This window comes from Hypanus sabinus, chromosome 3 (genome assembly GCF_030144855.1).
Source record: "Hypanus sabinus isolate sHypSab1 chromosome 3, sHypSab1.hap1, whole genome shotgun sequence".
In the NCBI taxonomy this organism is placed as follows: Eukaryota; Metazoa; Chordata; class Chondrichthyes; order Myliobatiformes; family Dasyatidae; genus Hypanus; species Hypanus sabinus.
The window spans coordinates 100,231,298-100,251,036 of NC_082708.1; the positions used below are offsets into that span (position 1 = coordinate 100,231,298).

Below are 19,739 nucleotides of genomic sequence, written 5' to 3' on the forward strand. Positions count from 1 at the left end.
GTATAGAGGCATCTGGGGTGCAAGTCCATAGCTTTCTAAAACTGGTGGAACAAGTGCATAAGATTGTAAAAGCATCCAACATGCTTGCCTTCATTGGTTGGGTCATTGATTGCAATTAGGCACTCTCATAAGGATGTGGAGGCTTTGGAGAGTGTGTGGAAGGGGCTTGCCAGGATGTTGCCTGGATTGGAATGTCTGATAGGGAAGGTTGAGTCAACATGGATTGTTTTCTCTTGAGTATTGTTTGCTGAGTGTGACCTGATAGATGAATATCAAATTATAAGAGGAAACAATGGAGTAACTTGTCAGAATCTTTTTCCCTGTGTGCTAACGCCACAAGCTAGAGGGCTTAAGGTCAGCGATGACCATGTTTAAGATGCATTTAGATAAACACATGAAGAGGTAGGGAATTAATGGATATGGACTATTTTCAGCCAGAATAGCATTGAGTTAATTTAGCATCATAATTGCCAAAGGAATGGTGTGCTGAAGCACCAGTTTCTGTGTTATTTGTGCTATGTTCTGTTCTAAATGTTGGTTATCCCCTTCAAAGTTAGTTTTGAACTTGTTATCCAAAACTAAATAAAACATTTTCCTTATTTTATCATAGATTGAGAGACATGACAACTGTGCTTATGACTATCTTGAAGTCCGAAATGGTAATAATGAAAACAGCCCATTGATTGGGCGATTTTGCGGCTATGACAAACCTGAAGACATCAAGTCTACTTCCAATTCCCTATGGATGAAGTTTGTTTCTGATGGAACCGTCAATAAAGCAGGATTTGCAGCAAATTTTTTTAAAGGTACATATATACAAACTCCTGAGTGCTGTTTGAGATTAATGTAAGTAGAACCCAGTTAGAGTAAACATTCTTTTTTTGAGCATTGTGTCTTTGAATAAAAGAAACAAAAATTCATTGACGTAATGCACATTATGCCTGAAATGACATTTAGCACATTAAAGGTAATTGAAATATTCATGAAATATAATCATTATTATAATGGAAGAACTTTATGCATAGCAATCTTCTACTTGGAGCAATGTGATAATGCAAAATAACCTGTTCTTATTTTGTTAATCAAAGGATAAATATTGGCCTGATCACGTGGTATGATTCCCTTACTTTTTGGAATCGGTTTGTTATTGTCACATATACCAAGATGCAGTAAAAGATTTGTCATGTATATTGGATTATTACACAATGCAGTGAGGTACAACAAGTTAAAATAACAACAATAAATGTAAAAGCTACAAAGAAAGAGAATTGCAGGTCAACAGTAAAATGCAAGATCATAAGAAGGTAGTTTGTGAGGCCAAGGATACATTTTATCAAAGATGGTGCTGATAAGGGGTGAGTCATTGCATGCAGCTATGATGGGAATCATCAAATATTCCCATTCAGGATTACTACAGCTGAAACCCACAGTCACAGACATGGGGTACTTCAGAAAGCAACAGAGTTTTAAAATGATTTAAAAAATCTAGTGATACTCAAGTCAACAGATCTCAGACTGCAGACTCAGGTCATGAGTGCACTTTCCCTGTAAGAAATAGGAAGCATGCTAGGCTGTAAGTAGGATTGAAATGCAGAAGCTGTAGATCCCCACTCCTGACTATCCCTCTGGTGAATGTACAGTGTCTGGAAAATAAAACTGACTATCTCAGAGTAAGAGGAACATCGGATACTGCTGTGTACTTTGCTTCAGGGCAACATGGCTATCTCCTGCAATTTAAGCTGCAGCCCTTTGGCTTCACCATTTACCCTAGCTCAGTCTTTTAAAGGCAGAGGATATGGGGTATGGTTTACTGCCCAATGCTCCACAAGGTGAGGAAAAAACAAAGACTGTACTACTAGGGGTGAGGACCAAGAAGGCATGGTCAAAGGAGGAGAAGGGGTGCTTACAGGAATGTTTTGAGTTGATGGACTGGACAATATTCAGGGATTCATCTTCAAGTCTGAATAAATATGCCTCAGTTGTCACCAACTTCATTAAAAACTGTGCGAGTGAGTGTGTACTTTCAAGAACATACGGGAGATATCCATTATCAAAAGTTGTGGATGAACCAGGAGATTCATAGTCTGCTGAGGGCTAGGTCTGTGGCATTCAAGACCAGTTGATCCAGCACTATATAACGAGTTCAGATATAACCCACAGAAGGTTAACTTAAGAACGGAAAAACAATTCCAATGGAGGCTAGAGATGAAGTTGGGTGCAGATCAGCCCTGGTTGGGTTTGCAGGTTATTACTTCCTTCAAAGCAAAACCTAACATCATGAATGGCAGTGATGCTTCACTCCCAGATGCGCACAACACCTCTTATGGATGCTTTAAAAAGGAGAATAAAACTTCATCTGTGCAAATCCCTGCTGCATCCGGTGACCTTGTGTTATCTGTCTTGGAGGCCAATGTCAGAATATCTTTCAAGTGGGTGAACCCTCGCTAGGCATGAGGCCCTGATGCTGTTCCTGGTAGGGCTCTGAAAACCGGTGCCAACCTACTGGCCGGAGTGTTCCAAGGACAGCATCAATCTCTCACTACTTCAGTCAGAGGTTCCCACCTGTTTCAAAAGGGTGATAATCATACCCAACAAGAACAGGGTGAGCTGCCACAATGACTATCACCCAATGGCACTCACATCTACTGTGATAAGTGCTTTGAGAGGTTGGTCATGGCTAGAATTAACTCCTGCCTCAGGAACTATCTGGATCTGCTATAATTTGTCAGACCAAGCCACTGTGCATCAAGTGAGAATGCTTTCTGTGATACATCGATGAAAATCTGCATGGGTCTCCAAAGAAGGGTAGGGTATGCACAGTTAACCACAGGCATTAATGAGTGTGGTGACAGAAGAAAATCTAAGTGATGGAACCCAGGTCAACAAATACGACCCATAAGGAATTCAGTGGCTAGAGCAGCATTGTTTATGTGAAGGAAATTGTCAGTTGACGCCCTGCATCAGTACTGAGAATGGAGAGGGGAGATAAGGAAAATAAAGTGGTAAAGAGGAATGGTTTGACAGGGGCCTAGAAGTGATAGTCAACTGAGGGAGAGATGAATGATGGATAGGTATTTGTAGCCAGATTTGAGAGGGAGTAAGTGTGGAGTTGGGAGCCAGATAGGAGAGGGGGAAGAGTGGAGTTGGGAGCCATATAGAAGGTAGGTGGAGCCAAGTGGGTGGAAATGAGAGTGAGGATGAAAGCTGATAATGGGGGCACAAAGGGTTCCAGTGCCTGCTTCTGATAAGTAAGGAATGTGATCATGGAAGCCAAAAGGGGACAGCGGATGAACCTGTTGTTGGAAAAAAGAGAGAGAGAGATACTGCTTCTACCTCTTCCAACGATTCTGAGTGAGGCACAGAGAGATCTGTATTTACTGACAATTACCTTTATTGTTCAAACTAACAAGTACATGAATTCATACACTAAATACCTTGTGCGCACACCTGCTAAGTACCCCTGACTCTCCTGGATAGTCAAAGAATAGCAAAAGTATTACCCGGGTGGAGGAATTTGCACTGGCCAGGCGTTCCTTGTTCATCATGGTCCTGATTCACTCTCCACGTGCTTCACGCAGGGTTCTTCTCGCATGTATCTGCGATGGTTATTCTTCGAAGTTACTGCCACCAGTAACCACAAAGCATCCACTTTTATATCCATTTATTATTAATTCAAATGTTACATTCCCGTGTCATTGGCCACAGGTCACGTGTCTCGCCTTTAACACCTGGTCATTGGCTCTGGTCCAAGCCAGCATCCATCTATTGTCCTCCTCCCATCAAGGGACAGTTGCTGACTCATGGCTCTGTTCTCAGTCAGCAATGAGCTCGAATCGCCTCAGGCATTCACAATCCTGTATGTTATAGCCAACCAAAGAACACCTCACAAACAATTCCTTATTTGGAAATAACCTCCAGTCCAGCAGATTACCTGAAGAGTCTTTGTGTCTTCTTTAAAACACTAATCAAGCCCAGCATGTCAAGCTCACAAAATGAAGAATAGAGTGTCTTCACAAAATGGCAGCCTCCACCCCCCAAGCACACGGCAAGAACAAAGACTGCTTCCACTGTCCTTGATTCATTTGAGTTCACTGATTTGAAGATTGCCATTCTTCCTGGCCAACACTGTGGAATCAGATGGAGGAGGGTAATATAGTGGGTAGTAGGTGGGTGGAACCAGGGGTGGGAGGCAAAGAATAATATTGATGGAGGGTGGTGGCTGGAGGGGGGTGTAAGAGGACAAAAATAGGAGGTCTGGAGATAAGATTGTGGGGTGCAGGGGTCGTCAAACAGAGGTTCGATTTTACCTGAAATTGAGTAATTCAATGTTCTACTGAAACAGAAAATGAAGTGTTGAATCTCGGCGTCCTTTAAAGATTCCTTAGCACAGTTATCCCTTGATCCCTTGAGAGGGTGGGGGAGAGAGAGAGATCACCACACCCCCTGTGGCATTACACCATGTCAAGTCTACAGAACCCACTCCCCCCCCCCCCCCCCCGCCGTGTCTGTGTGCATACACACACACAGAGTTAATCCCTATTGTTGTCATGCGACCATGATGGTGCAGATGGAAATCATGGAGTGTTCTCTGCCCTGTATGTGGGAGGATTCAGGGTGTGATTGTAGATCAGTGTGTTTGGAGAAAGCATCGGTTGAGGATGTTGGTTTTCAAGGGAATACTGATGTTGCTTTGTTTTTCCTGCCAGTGAATTTAAGGATCTAGCAAAGGCAGCATTGGTCGTACCTTGCCAGTGCACAGATCTGCCATCTCCAAACTACAAGATGTTGGGGGAACTGCTTTGTTGTTGATTTCTCAGAAGCATGCAGGAGGGAAGAGATCTGGTCACACAGTAGGTTAACAGTTTTGAGGTATTTGATGTCTTGATCATTGAACAATATCTTTTCTTTTCCCCAGACAGACAGATGCAGCACTGATGAGATAGGGAAAGTATCTGTGCTTTCCTGATCTTGTTGTTGAATTTTATTGCATTTTGCAGTGAAGGTTGGTAGGGAATGTTTAGTCAGTGGATATTTAGTACATACCCATTCTCTCATATGCTCCACTGACTTGGAATTTAACTTCCTTTGCATACCTATGCAGCAGTGCATAGATACATATGCAAAAGTTATGTGCTGCATCTCTATGACTTAAGGTTTTAAATCCTTCTTCAAAATCCTTATCAACTCAAAGCAATTCCTGGCCCATTGAAATACAGTGGAGCATCTTGGTGACCTTTTTCTAGAGTGGAGCTGACGTAAATTGAAAACTTTCTCTTTTGACCCGGAGTTCTACTCCAATGGGGAGCTTGCTGGTGAAGTGCAGTGAGAAACATCAGAAATGTTTTCTTGTGATGACTCTGCCTTGCTTGATTCCATCTTGCAATGAGTGTATGAAAATCCTTTGGTTACAATCACAGTTTGCATGTCATTACCTAGATACAAAATATCATCAAATATCTCAGGGCAGGCAAATTTAATAAGGATTCTCCCACATTCCAGAGAATAGGCACCAGGACAGAGGGAACACCAAGAATGTTTTCAAAGCTTTCTTAAATACAAGTAATGTCTTTACTGACATACAGCAATTTCTGGCCATGGCCACTTGAAATAGAATAAAACAACTTGGATGGCACTGTGAACTTCAGGTCTCTTTGTTGAAAGCATGTGTGAACAGTACAAGTAATACATTATCTCCCTGACTACCCAACTCTTTCCTCAAAAAGCAGTGCATTCCCCTTATGTGGTAGAGTCCTTGGGCTTCACACAGATATGATCAGTCACCTCAGAACCCGCTGACTTCTTTGAAGCAAACGTATTTGATCATGAGGAGGTGTCTAATGGAGGGGTGATGTTGGCCAGAAAAAACTCTACATTTAGTGGATTTGACAAATCAAGGACAGGGGAAGCAGACAATTGGCTCTGATCAGAGCGATTGAATGTGGACACAACAAGCTTCAGGAAATGACCTGCTAAACCTGAGACCATTCTTAGATGAGTAGTTGCTCATTTTGTCAAATGGCAGACATACCGAAGAAGCAATTTGTAATCTCATTAGACTTTGTCTGGGTCGCCTCATTTGACTGGTTTGGACCAGTCAGAGTTGAAAGACACAAATATACAGGCTGGGATGAGCAGAACCATGAGGCATTGTTGATTGTAATCCTGGACTTGAACCTGTAGATCAGGTGACCTTGAGACAATGGGATGGAGATCCACCATTTCAACTGATGAAGAACACTACAAGAGTCAGCAGCTCTAAGTACATAAGGGTGATAACGCTCCAGCAATCTGAAACCAACCCCACCACGGACACGTGGAGTTCGGAACCACGAGGAACACCCGGCCAGTGTAGACTCCTTTCCTGGGTAATACCTTTTCTCTTCATTGTTTGTTCATGGAAGGTCAGGGATTCTAGTGGGGTGCACAGGTAGTTAGTCTGTGAACCCACGTGTTTTACATAACAAATAGCTACTTGACTAAGAATGGTCTCAGGTTTAGCAGGTCATTGTGCCCACATTCAATTGCTGTGATTAGATTATCCCAGAACAAGAGTCAGTTCAGAGTCCACAAAAGAGGGTGGGCAGACACAACTGGTTTGATTGTTTCCCCTGTCCTTGATTTGTCAAATCCACTAATTGTAACTGGAGTTTCTTCAGGCCAAAATCTCCCTCCTCTTGATCCAAAGATATTTATCTTGGGATCATTATTCTCCTCTCATGCAGTTGACTGGCCATATTAGACTTTCTCTGACCAACAGTGGGAACCTCTGGCCTAAGACTGCACGCACAAACAAAATTTGTTGGTGTACAGCATGTGGTGTCACCTCTCAATTCTTTAAACCCCACTTGAAATACAAAGGCACGTAATGATTATACTTACCACGAAATGAAACTGAATGATGTTTTATAACCTGAGAGAAGTGAGATGTTTTCAGAGCTAAAGTCTCACACTGGCTTGGTGTCCCTTAGACTATTGCAAACACATTATATGGATGATACATTTTGAAATACTCGCTGAGCTGATGTACTCATCTGGATTTGGACAGTAAGAGATTGAGCAGTCGGTATTGGTAGTTGTTTGTGAGTGACAGCTGGATACTCAGTGATAGCTCACTGGTTGCCATGGTTACGCAGCAGTAAGCCGAACGCTATTGCAGTTCTAGGCGTTAAACTTTGCAGTTCAGTCCTGATGTCATAGAAACATAGAAAATCTACAGCACAATACAGGTTCTTCAGCCCACAAAGTTGTGCCGAACATGTCCCTACCTTAGAACTACCTAGGCTTACCCATAGCCCTCTATTTTTCTGAGCTCCATGTACCTATGCAGGAGTCTCTTAAAAGACCCTCTCGTTTCCGCCTCCACCTCTGTTGCCAGCAGCCCATTCCACACGATCTGTGTGCAAAGAAACTTGCCCCTGACTTTCCTCTGTAACTGCTTCCAAGCACCTTAAAACTGTGCCCTCTCATGTTAGTCATTTCAGCCCTGGGAAAAAGCCTCTATCGACACAATCAATGCTTCATTATCTTGTAAACCTCTATCAGGTCACCCCTCATCTCTCCATCCGTCTCTCCAAGGAGAAAAGGCTGAGTTCACTCAAACTATTCTCATAATTCATGCTCCTCAATCCAGGCAATATCTTGTAGATCTTTCCTGCACCCTTTCTGTGGTTTCCACGTCCTTTTTGCAGTGAGGCAACCAGAATTGAGCACAGAACTCCAAGTGGGGTCTGGCCAGAGTTGTATATAGCTGCAACATTACCTCTCAGCTCTTAAACTCAATCCCACAATTTATGAAGGATAAGACACCGTGTGCTGCCTTAACCACAGAGTCAACCTGCACAGCTGCTTTGACTGTCCTATGGACTCAGACCCCAAGATCCCACTTATCCTCCGCACTACCAAGAGTCTTACCATTAATGCTATTTAATGTGATTTAAAATAATAGGTGTAGAATAATACTCTTTAGTTCAGGACATTAGAATGGAAGAATATTGTCTTGAATGAAATAATTAGTATAGATATGATAATTTTCCTGTCATCTCAATAAATCTTTGAATACTAACAGGATCAAGTGATATAAGAATCAAACAGGAACATTGTGTTGAGATACAAGATTAGCCATGGTTTTATTGAATAGATCATGAGCGTGAAAAATCCAGAAGGTGCAGTGCTTTATTGCCTTTTCAAATAGTTGTCTCTGTGCTCCCTTTATTCAAAACCTAACCAGCACTGATGCTATCACAGCAAACACTAGGAAATCTGCAGATGCTGGAAATTCAAACAACACACACAAAATGCTGGTGGAACACAGCAGGCCAGGCAGCATCTATAGGGAGAAACGCTGTCGACGTTTCGGGCTGAGACCCTTCGTTAGTCCTGACGAAGGGTCTTGACCCGAAACGTCGACAGTGCTTCTCCCTATAGATGCTGCCTGGTTTTCTGTGTTCCACCAGCATTTTGTGTCTGGTGCTTTCACAAGTGAGTCTATTTTACTGTCACCTGATGGGCACCAAGAGACAACCCTACTGCTATTTAAGTTGAAAAGCAGAGGAGGAAACAAATCCTGCAGATGTTGAATACCCAAGATAAAAAAGAAAAGAAAATACTCAAACACTCAGCTAGTCAAGAAGCATGTAAGGTGGGAGAAACAGATATTGACCTTTATTTCACCAGAATGAGGTCTCATTAGAAAACAATGTGTATTAAATTACAAAAAAAGTGGGAGGGATGGAGAGGCAAAGGCCATCCCTGTGATTGAATGTAGACAGAATGGGATTTCTAATTTTTCTAGTTCTGATCAAAAGTTATTGATCTGAGATCTCGGCATCTCCCTCAACAGGCACTGCCTGATCCACTAAGTATTTCCAGCATTTTCTGTTCTAGTTTCAGCTATTTAAGCAGAGGTGGAGCAAGTCAATTAAAGCTATATTCTGGTGCTGTCTGTAAGGAGTTTATACATGCACCCCATGACCATGTGGTTTTCCTCCCGTAGACCAAAGATGTATCCGCTAGTTGGTTAATTGGTCACTGTAAATTGTTTGATGAATAGGCAAGGGTTAAATAGGTGGGTTGCTGGGCAGTGCTACTCATTGGGTCAGAAGGGTCTGTTCCATGCTTTATCTCTAAATAAAAGAAATAAAATGCTATGCCATAGAAATGATGTCAAACAGTGTGGTAAGGACTGTAGATGGTGTGAACAAAGTCACTGGAGAGACACTGAAGCTAGTGGATACAGAAGTGGATTATTTAACAAAATGAGACACTCTCTGGATGAGGAGGCCTGTCTGACCCAATATTGCATGACATTTTATATGCTAACGTCAAAGGACAGCTCTATCGTTACAATGCATCTACAATGCTTCCTTTGAAATACATATAATTTTCACACCTCCTTTGCACCCAGCATTTTTAGGAAGACTGGGTTTTCCTTCCCTGGATTATCCAACCCTGAGTACACCTCATGCGCTTGATATTTATGTTCTTCATAATCCATGGCAGGCCTATTACCCCTCTGAACTATTGACCCCCAGTTATTTTCACCTCCTCCCCCCCACCCAGTCGCTGCCTCACTTTCCCCCTTAAAGAAGTAATGTTTCTCTTCATTGCTGGTGTTCCTGGTGTTTGCCCTATAATATCCTGCATTCCCTGGGCCATACTGTCCTATATATGGCCCAGACATCTCACTTTTACCAGCACATGGATATCTTTAGGGTGCAGCTTCTGTATTTCAATCATTTCCTCAAACCTTAGCCCGAATTCTGCATTCCCACAGGCGACTCTGACAAAGTGCTCTGCTTCTCTCCAGGGGTGGAGGGCTTATGGTTGGCCATAATCAAAGTCGAGGGCTGGCTGGGGTCATCAGGTCTCTCGGCATGATGTTGCTTGACATCAATTGATACTGTTCTAATGGATACAGGTGGCAATAACATCTCCCTCAATATCTTCACACTAGTTCCCACATTATGCAAAATATAAATGATGGATAAAATTTAAACAGTGCACTCTTAAAACCACAGAGTGTATCAATCTGCCACTTATGTGCATCTGAATTTGTAATGCCTGTTGTATTCCTTTGCATCTAACTCTTACACCAAGGTTACAGACATATTGTTAAAACATACACATTCACTTGCAAACACGTCTGCCAAAATACAGTATACTGGAATGAGTATAAATGCCCCTCTCTGGCATCCCAAACCATCAGTAACCACCATTCATAACTCTGTCTCACAGACGGACAGTTCAGTCCCTTACAGAAACATACATGCACGGACACACACCGCACTACTTTTATAACTACCAGTTCAGCTCTGCCTCGTGGTTGTGATACCTTGTGATCCCCTAGCTACCAACCCAAATAGGTTCAAGTATGAGTGCTAATTTTTAAAATGCTTACCCACTTAAACCGCTGAGAAGCTGGCCACGTAGTGGGTCACATAAAGGTAATTTGGACCAGCCTGCAAATGTTGTAATGTGAACAAAGTCATTTGAGACTGAAGCCAGCTATACAGAAGTGGTTTATTCCACATAAGAGATACTCACTGTAGGAACAGGCCTGTCTGACCCAATATATTACATGAAGTTGTATATGCTAAAGGTCAAAGAGCAACTCTATATTTACAACGTATCAACAGTGCTTCCTTTGAATTACATATAATTTTCACACCTCCTCCTTCGCACTCACTCTAGATGCCCAAAATGAAATTTAATCAGAATTTTTTGGTTTGCAATTAACTCGTGTCCACAGCTTCAGTTACCTATTGTCCAGGGCTGCATTTTAAATGTAATCTACAGTCTGTGTTCAGGTCTAAAGATCGGTTGCTGAGGTTAATATTTGCTATATATCCTAACTCTGGAATACAACCTAACAGTAGGCAAACACAGTTAGGCATTTATTTTGGCCATGAGTGTCAGTGCTGGATTTTACTGAAGCTGCTCACAATGAAGTTCAGATCCGTATCAAAACTTTGAACATCATGGATGATTAAATTAATTCTCTTTTTGGGTTAAGGGGAATCAATTGTGATCTTTTCCTTGGGACCCACCTTCAAGTGCATTATAGGAGCCTGGTTCCTTTTAGAGCACACAACACCATCAATAGCTCCGTATTTGGTGAATTTCTCACCTATCAAATCCTTTGTGATGATGTTTCACATATGACACCAAACAAAAATTATGGTGTATCTTATGAAATTTGCAATTGTTTGGTATAAAATATTTTGCATAATATGGGATTTGTTTTAACTCAGATGTTAATACAGTGAAGATTTTTTAGACTGATTGTTTTCATCAGATGTAAATAATACCACCAGCATCACAATAATCTTCTGTTCAGGCAATGTCATCAACACCACTATTCTGTTTTTGAATTACTGAAATCTATGATATTAATTTTTCTTGCTTACTCATTAAGCACCAGAATAAAAGATGGCAGTATTGAATTTCTACATGGTTCCAGGATCTTCTACTGAAATTTGGCAGTGAATTAGCAAATTATGCCCAAACTCCTGGTTAAATCCTAGGTAAAGAATTGTTAGAATTTGAATACTCAACTTCACTTGCCCCATCATCAAAATGTTCCCATAACCTATGGACTTACTTTCAAGGTTTCTTCATCTCATGTTCTCAATACCTATTGTTTATTTATTTGTATTATCGTTAGTTCTTTTTGCATTTACACAGTTGGCTGTCTCTTTCATTCTGGTTGAATACCCTAGTTGGATGGTCTTTCATTGATTCTGTTATAGTTATTCTATAGATTTGTTGAGTATGCCCACACAAGAAAAAAAATTTGGGCTGTATATGGTGACATATATGTACTTTGATAGTAATTTACTTTAAACTTTGAAGTGGGCTGGGATCAGTGGAAGTAAGTTTTGTTTTCGCTTCCAGGATGAGCTTCCAGGGAATTAAAAAGGTGTGTTGAGTAGTAACAATAAAATAAATACCTTTCGAGCACTGTTTGAGAAGAGGTACAATGCTCAAACAATATTTTCTTCAGGCCCCACATGATCATTTCCTTAACCATCATGGCATCAAATTCTATCAAGTTCCGATCCTTATCAATACTCACACAACATTCATTCTAAACAACTATGAGATATCTATCTTACAGGGAGTTTACTGAATAACATGAAAGATGTCCTGCACTTAATTACCATAAGGCTTCCTGGAATTTCCATACTGCTGACTTCAGATTCATCAATAAAGTTCTGGGCCAGTGTGCACATATTAAAATATCACACTAGGAAGGATATCAAGGTTTAGATCTGACGTGGAATATGGATGCAAGATTTTGATGGTGTGAAAAGACTGCAGTGGTTCTTCCTGTAGCAGGAACAATTAAAGGAAAATTCGATGTTCATGTTTAAAATTATGAAATAAAAGGAAAGATATGCACGTATGGAACCTTTTACTTTCTGCCAAGGCATGTTATAGGGTATATTGAAATGATTTTGAAGGGCAGTCATTATTTTGAGGTCAGGCTTGCAGTAGTCAGTATTCACTCAGTGAGCTCCTACAAACAGCAATACTGTCATTTAAGATAATCTGTTCTAGTGATGTTGCATAACACATGAAGATTGACCAGGAGGCTCAGGTCAATTCCCCTATTGCTCATAGAATTAATTTCACAGGATAATTCATGTTAATGTGAGAGGCCAGAAGGGGTTTCAGTTTACTGTCGCATCTAAGAGACTATACCTCTGACCTGCAGTGAAGTGGCGGACTGAAATATTGTACTCAAATTATTGGACGTCAAAACTTCATTGTTTGGGGGAGATCAAGTGGGCAATGCTTGAACCCAAAAGGAATTTATTAAAGTAAGTAACGAGTTTCTAGAGGCAAAAGAATCAATAACCAGGGAGCAGAGAATTCAGACCACTAGAAAAAAGAGGCAGAACAGAGGTAAGGGGAATTAATATTTAAATACAGAAAAATGAAATGCAGATCAAAAGAAGGTAATGGTAGTAGATTCAGTAATCTTTTTCCCAAGGGAATGGATTAAGTGTTTACGAAGAAAAAATAGTATGGAGTAAAGGCAAGTTGTTACCAATTGGATAGTTCTTTCAAAGATCTGACATACAAAACATTGGTCTAATGGTTTCATTTGGTGCTTTATGATTTAATGATAGTAAAATTGGATGCATGGACATTTTTTTATGTTCCTTTAGAGTTTATGTTGATCTTGCCCCAAAGTTACACTGATGGTGGGGTGATTATAGGTAATGCATTTGCTCAGCAAATTGAGCTCACTTCATCCGGAAGTGTTAGCCTGTTAACTCTTTGGCTAACCAATAACTTTCATCTCCACAGAGGAGGATGAGTGTGCCAGACATGACAATGGAGGGTGTGAGCAGCAATGTGTGAACACGTTGGGCAGTTACAAGTGTACCTGTGACCCGGGCTATGAACTTGCAGCAGACAAGAAAAGTTGTGAAGGTAAATGTTGTAAAATAAGGTTACCGGGTAATTATGTGAAGATTCTCTGTTCATGTATGCAATGTGCTCATGTGAACCCTGCTCTAGTTGGGAAAACCAATAGTAATGTGGTACAGGTTTCACTCTCTGGTGAAATTCTTCACTCTCCTGCTAATACCCAGACTCAGAGGGCAATGCACCTCCCTACTCTGGCAATGCGGAAGGTACCTCGTCTCTTCCTCAAGGTGGGTTCAGATTTGGTAGAATATTTACTTCTTGGCTATGTAGCTACTCTCTTAATTATTTTAAGAATTGAATGCCATGAAATACTGCATAAATAAATTATGAAACAAAGTATTCTTCTCTGCACAGTAATGGATCAATTAAAACATTAATCTTTTTGTAGTCTTTGTCCTGTTTTGCCCTTTTATGATTAACTATCAGTTAAAAACAGGTAGACCAAAACAGTTCATTGAGTTGATTTTCAGTATACCAGTTTTGATTTTCATACCATCTTCCTCACTTTAAACTTTTCTCGTCTGAAGTGACTGACACCTGAGGGATGAGGGCAAATATTGCAGTGGTGACAACATATCACGGTAAGGAAATCGCTCAAGCCCTCATAGAATGTCAGCAGCAACCTTCAGTTATCTCATCCAGCAATAGAAATCCAACCTATGCAGGGACATGCACAGCAACTAAAATAACTCTGTTTCAGTCTGGAACACATGTGTTAAAGCCCTGTGGATTGGTTCTGGCACCTTTCCTATTATGCCATTTCAAGTGATGACTTTATTGCAAGGAGTGACGAGGTGGGATGAGGCTGTCAGCCTATCATTTGTGCTGGTTCTTTGCAAGAACAATGCAAAATTGGTCCCACTGGACTATTTCCTGCTGATCAAAGCACTTAAACAATCAAACCACAGAGCAGGTTATGGCATGAAATCAGGAAGATCGAAGCCAAACCTCATTTAACCTTGTGAAGAGACTTTCAGGCTGTACCTTGCATTACTATTTCTTCATTACTGATATTACTTAGCTATTTAAACATCAGCTTGTTAAGCCAGGGTCATTGTATTGATATTATTTCTAGTTGTATGAAGATTGAGTTTGTAATTTAAATTTGCTATTTTTAAATTTTAGCTGCCTGTGGAGGACTTCTGTCAAAGCTAAATGGAACAATCACCTCACCAGGCTGGCCAAAGGAATACCCTCCAAACAAGAATTGCATCTGGCAAGTTGTGGCTCCCTCGCAGTACAGGATCTCTATGCAGTTTGAATTTTTTGAACTAGAGGGCAATGATGTAAGTAGTCTAAATGTTCCTGCAACATACAGAGAAAATTTTTAATCTTAGGAAAACATTCACTGATGTAAAGTAACAAAACTGTATGACTTTGTAGGTTCAAAACCAATTGCAATGTGTGCCCAGGAAGCATCAGCAGAGATAAAGGCATTTAGTTACCTGTCCTCAGCACCCCAGTGTTCAGTGCTGTTAAAATTAATGGAAAATCCACTGTTTGGAAGGGGTGGCCAATAGTAAAATTCCCTTGCAGCAAGCAGTAAGCAGCAAGACAAATTACTTCTCAACTTTTCCTACATGTAACACTGAGTAGTAAATTGTGAGATTTTTCAAAGAAAAGCAGATTTTCCTGAAGACTGTTAGAGCTGATGCCTTCCTGGTTTCCTTCAAAATTGAAAAGGAAAATGTGTTGAATTTTCTTCTGCATTTCAACAAATGTTTGTTCCAGTATCTTACTGAAGATAATTCTATGCAGCATAGGATAGAACATAGAATATAGAATAATATAGTACATTACATGCCCTTTGGCCTGCAATGTTGTGCCGACCCTCAAACACAGCCTCCCATATAACCCCCACCTTAAATTCCTCCATATATCTGTCTAGTAGTTTCTTAAATTTCATTAGTGTATCTGCCTCCACCACTGACTCAGACAGTGCATTCCACACACCAACCACTCTCTGAGTAAAAAACCTTCCTCTAATATCCCCCTTGAATTTCCCTCCCCTTACCTTAAAGCCATGTCCTCTTGTGCCGTGCAGTGGTGTCCTGGGGAAGAGGCGCTGGCTGTCCACTCTGTCTATTCCTCTTAATATCTTGTAAACCTCAATCATGTCTCCTCTCATCCTCCTCCTCTCCAAGGAGTAAAGCCCTAGCTCCTTTAATCTCTGATCATAATCCATACTCTCTAGACCAGGCAGTATCCTGATAAATCTCCTCTGTACCCTTTCCAATGCTTCCACATCCTTCTTATAGTGAAGTGACCAGAACTGGACACAGTACTCCAAGTGTGGCCTAACTAGAGTTTTTAGAGCTGCATCATTACCTCACGACTCTTTAACTCTATCCCTCAACTTATGAAAGCCAACACCCCATAAGCTTGCTTAACTACCCTATCTACATGTGAGGCAACTTTCAGGGATCTGTGGATATGTACCCCCAGATCTCTCTGCTCCTCCACACTACCAAGTATCCTGCCATTTACTTTGTACTCTGCCTTGGAGTTTGTCCTTCCAAAGTGTACCACCTCACACTTCTCCAGGTTGAACTCCATCTGCCACTTCTCAGCCCACTTCTGCATCCTATCAATGTCTGTCTGCAATCTTTGACAATCCTCTACACTATCTACAACACCACCAAACTTTGTGTCATCTGCAATCTTGCCAACCTACCCCCACATCCAGGTCATTAATAAAAATCACAAAAAGATTCCAGAACAGATCCTTGTGGGACACCACTAGTCACAACCCTCCAATCTGAATGTACTCCCTCCACCACAACCCTCTGCCTTCTGCAGGCAAGCCAATTCTGAATCCAGTTGCCAATCTTCCCTGGATCCTATGCCTTCTGACTTTCTGACTAAGCCTACCGAGAGGAACCTTGTCAAATGCCTAACTAAAATCCATGTAGATCACATCCACTGCACTACCCTCATCTATATGCCTGGTCATCTCCTCAAAGAACTGTATCAGTCTTGGGGTTTTATAAGTGGAATCAAAAGGAAGGGGAGTCCATTTTAGCGTATGTGGCTGAATTGAAGAGGCTGTCCAAGCATTGTCAGTTCAGTGATAGGCTAAAGTATGCACTGTGATATCATTTGGTTTGTGGAATCTTACACTAAAGTATTCAAAATGGCTCCTAAATGAAGCTCAACTCAGATTTAAAAGAGCAGTTGGAATTGCGGTACCAGTGGATATAGCAGCCAGAGAGGTAATTGAGTTGCCGTGAACATGAACAAAATTGCAACGTCTAAATAGAAACCAGTCTGCGTGAACAAATTGTGTTACTGTAATGGCAGGGGCTCATGTTCAACCAGAATAATGCAGGTTTAAAGACAAGAATTGCAGAATATGCACCAAAGTAGGACACATTCAAAAAGCAAGTCAGGCAGATTGCACAGGGAAGAGAAAAAGATGAAAAGTCAAGTTGCAGTTTCAAAAAAGGCACCAATCTGCATGTTATTGATGAAAAATCTGACAATGATGAGAATGACCCAGGACTGAATAGCCTTGAGACTTACAATGTGATAACTAACAAGAGACAAACAGTATAATTTACACCAGAAGTGAATGGCAAATTAATTAAAATGGAATTGGACACTGGCACGGCGGTTTCACTCATTCCACAAAATGTGTTTGAATGGCCTTTCAAAGATACTGAACTGACGCCTGCAAATATCCTACTAAGATCTTATACTGGAGAAAAGTTAACTCCTATGGGGAAAGATGCTCGTAACAGTGAAATACAACGATCAACAAGCCACATTGAGCTTGGACGTGGCAAAAACAGGAATGTCAGAATGGGGCATAATTGGCTGAGCCAACTACAACTTGATTGGAGATCCAAACCCTGCGATAGAGTCAGTGGAAAGCTGGATGATGCCATATCAGTGTCGAGGATGGTATTGGAAAACTCAGATATATCAAAGGCAAAGTAGTGTTAAATGAATATGCCACATGTAAGTTTTACAAAGCCCATCTGGTTCCTTATACCATCTGTGATAAAATAGCCAGTGAGCCAGATCACATACAGGATGAAAGAATTCTTTCTAAGGTTGAGTGGAGCCTATGGGTAATGCCTATGATCCCAGTAGCAAAGAAGGATGGGCCTGTCAGGGTCTGTGATGATTTTAAGGTCACCATCAACCCAGTACTGAAAGTAGATGAATATGACCTGCCCAGGATAGAGAATATCTTTGCAAACCTTTCTGGAGGGAAACACTTCAGCAAAGTGGACTTAGCCGAGGCCTACCTAATGACGGAGATTGAAGAAGAATACAAAGTGTTTCTTACCATAAGCACTCACAAAGGGATTTAACAGTATAATAGGCTTATTTTTGGAGCAGCATCTGCACCTGTAATCTGGGAGAAAGCTATGAACCAGATGCTGAAAGACTGTTTAGGCACTTAGTGTTATCTGGATGACAACACCATTACTGGTAAGGATAACAGGGAACGCCTCCAAAATCTCAAGACAGTGTTAAAATGATTAGAAGATTACACTGGACAACAATTTTTTTTTACGTGTTGCTTCCTCAGAATATTTTTTTGATTATGATTGCTTGAATCTGAACACAAATATCATTTCAGACTTTTTGTATCACGTAGGAATTTGGAGAAACATGAAATTAACTTTTATTGAATATAATGTGCTTAATTGCGTAACTGTGCTGATACTTCACAGAAGTTCAACTAAGCTAAAAATCTTTTGTTGATGATTTTCATTTGTACTCAGTGTTTGAGGCTTCTGGCTTAAGTGTCCATCAATAATCAGCCAGCAATGATGGATTCCAGTTGCCTTGATACCATTTCTCCATGAAACCTTTCACCATGCTCTTCACTGACAGTGCCAAGATTTGCAAGGAAGAAGTCTAAATGGGAATGCAGAAAATGAATCGTTAATGACATGTGGCACTTCATGGGCTTAAAGCATATTGTCAACCAGCTGCATATAGTTTGGTGATCTGTAGTTGCCAAGAAAATTTTCAACAACTTCCTTGAATGCTTTCCATGCAATTTTCTCTGGTCCCACTAGAAGTTCCTCGAATTGCCTGTCACTGATGACTTGTTTGATTTGTGGATCAACAAAAATGCCTTCCTTAGTCTTGGCATCAGTTATTCCGACTTGAATTGTGAATTGAAATAACAGGCGGTTTCAAAGAAATAATATGTGATAGGGAAATTTCATGATGATTTTCACGATCAGCAGCCCAGAATCCATAAGATACGAGGGGTGATTGATAAGTTTGTGGCCTAAGGTAGAAGGAGTCCATTTTAACTTTCTGCATAAACACTCAAAGATTTGAACTGCATGTGAATGTAACGAGAGCTGTTTAACTCATCTCCTTCTACCTTGGGTCACAAACTTATCAATCACCCCTTGTACATCCAAAAGTATTCAGGAAGCGGAATCTTTGTTGTTCAGTGTTATGGACTCAGTCATGATATATCAAGTGTGAATTCGCTAAACCAAGTATCACTTACTGTGGTGACACCATTGATGCATAAGATTTTACATAAGTGTGCTGAGAAAATTCAAACAGTGGTGGATGCTCCTAGGTCAAAGGATGTGTCACAGTTATGGTTCTTTTTAGGATTTGTCTATTACTATAACAGGTTCCTACCAAACCGGCCTACTGTGCACCACCCCTTGAACGCATTACTACAGATTCGGAAGAAGGGGGAAAGGACAGTATAGTGAGAGGTGGCTCTCCAAAAGGCAAAGAAAATGGTGATGTCAGATATGGTACTCATCTGCATCGTCCAGTGAAGCGTTCCTGTGATGCCTTGCCTCATAGGATAGGTGCAGTCACATCACATGCTGAGTGATGGAAGAGAACTCCCCAGAGCCTATGCATTACATTTCCTTACCACTGCAGAGAAAAATCATGCACAGATTCACAATGTGGTCACAGGAGGAAATCTGCAGATGCTGGAAATTCAGGCAACACGCACAAAATGCTGGATGAACTCAACAGGCCAGGCAGCATCTATGGAAAAGAACACAGTCAATGTTTTGTGTTTTGTGTGTGCTGCTTGGATTTCCAGATTTTCTCTTGTTTGTGATTGGATTACGGCACTGCAAAGTCTCTTTCAGGGATGCCTACACTGAATCTTCAAGGTTCTCGGACTGAAACATCAACTGTACGTTTTTCCAGAGATGCTGCCTGGCCTGTTGAGTTCTTCCAGCATCTTGTGTGTGTTGTTCACAAAGAGGTCTTGAATTTGGTTTGGAGTATAAAACGGTTCAGCCAGTACCTCTACGGGAAAGAATTTACCCTCATTGCTGATCATCAACCAC

General features: G+C 41.0%; 1 protein-coding gene across 5 annotated transcripts in view; it reads left to right on the forward strand.

The window, feature by feature from the left end:
• Window positions 1-19,739, forward strand: part of tll1 (tolloid-like 1) — a 393,309-nt gene that overhangs the window by 276,265 nt on the left and 97,305 nt on the right. For all 5 annotated transcript variants that reach the window (XM_059964873.1, XM_059964872.1, XM_059964869.1 and 2 more), the window contains 3 exons: window positions 611-806; window positions 13,315-13,440; window positions 14,563-14,723. In XM_059964873.1, the coding sequence (XP_059820856.1) occupies window positions 611-806; window positions 13,315-13,440; window positions 14,563-14,723 (483 nt within the window). The remainder of the gene's footprint in view (window positions 1-610; window positions 807-13,314; window positions 13,441-14,562; window positions 14,724-19,739) is intronic.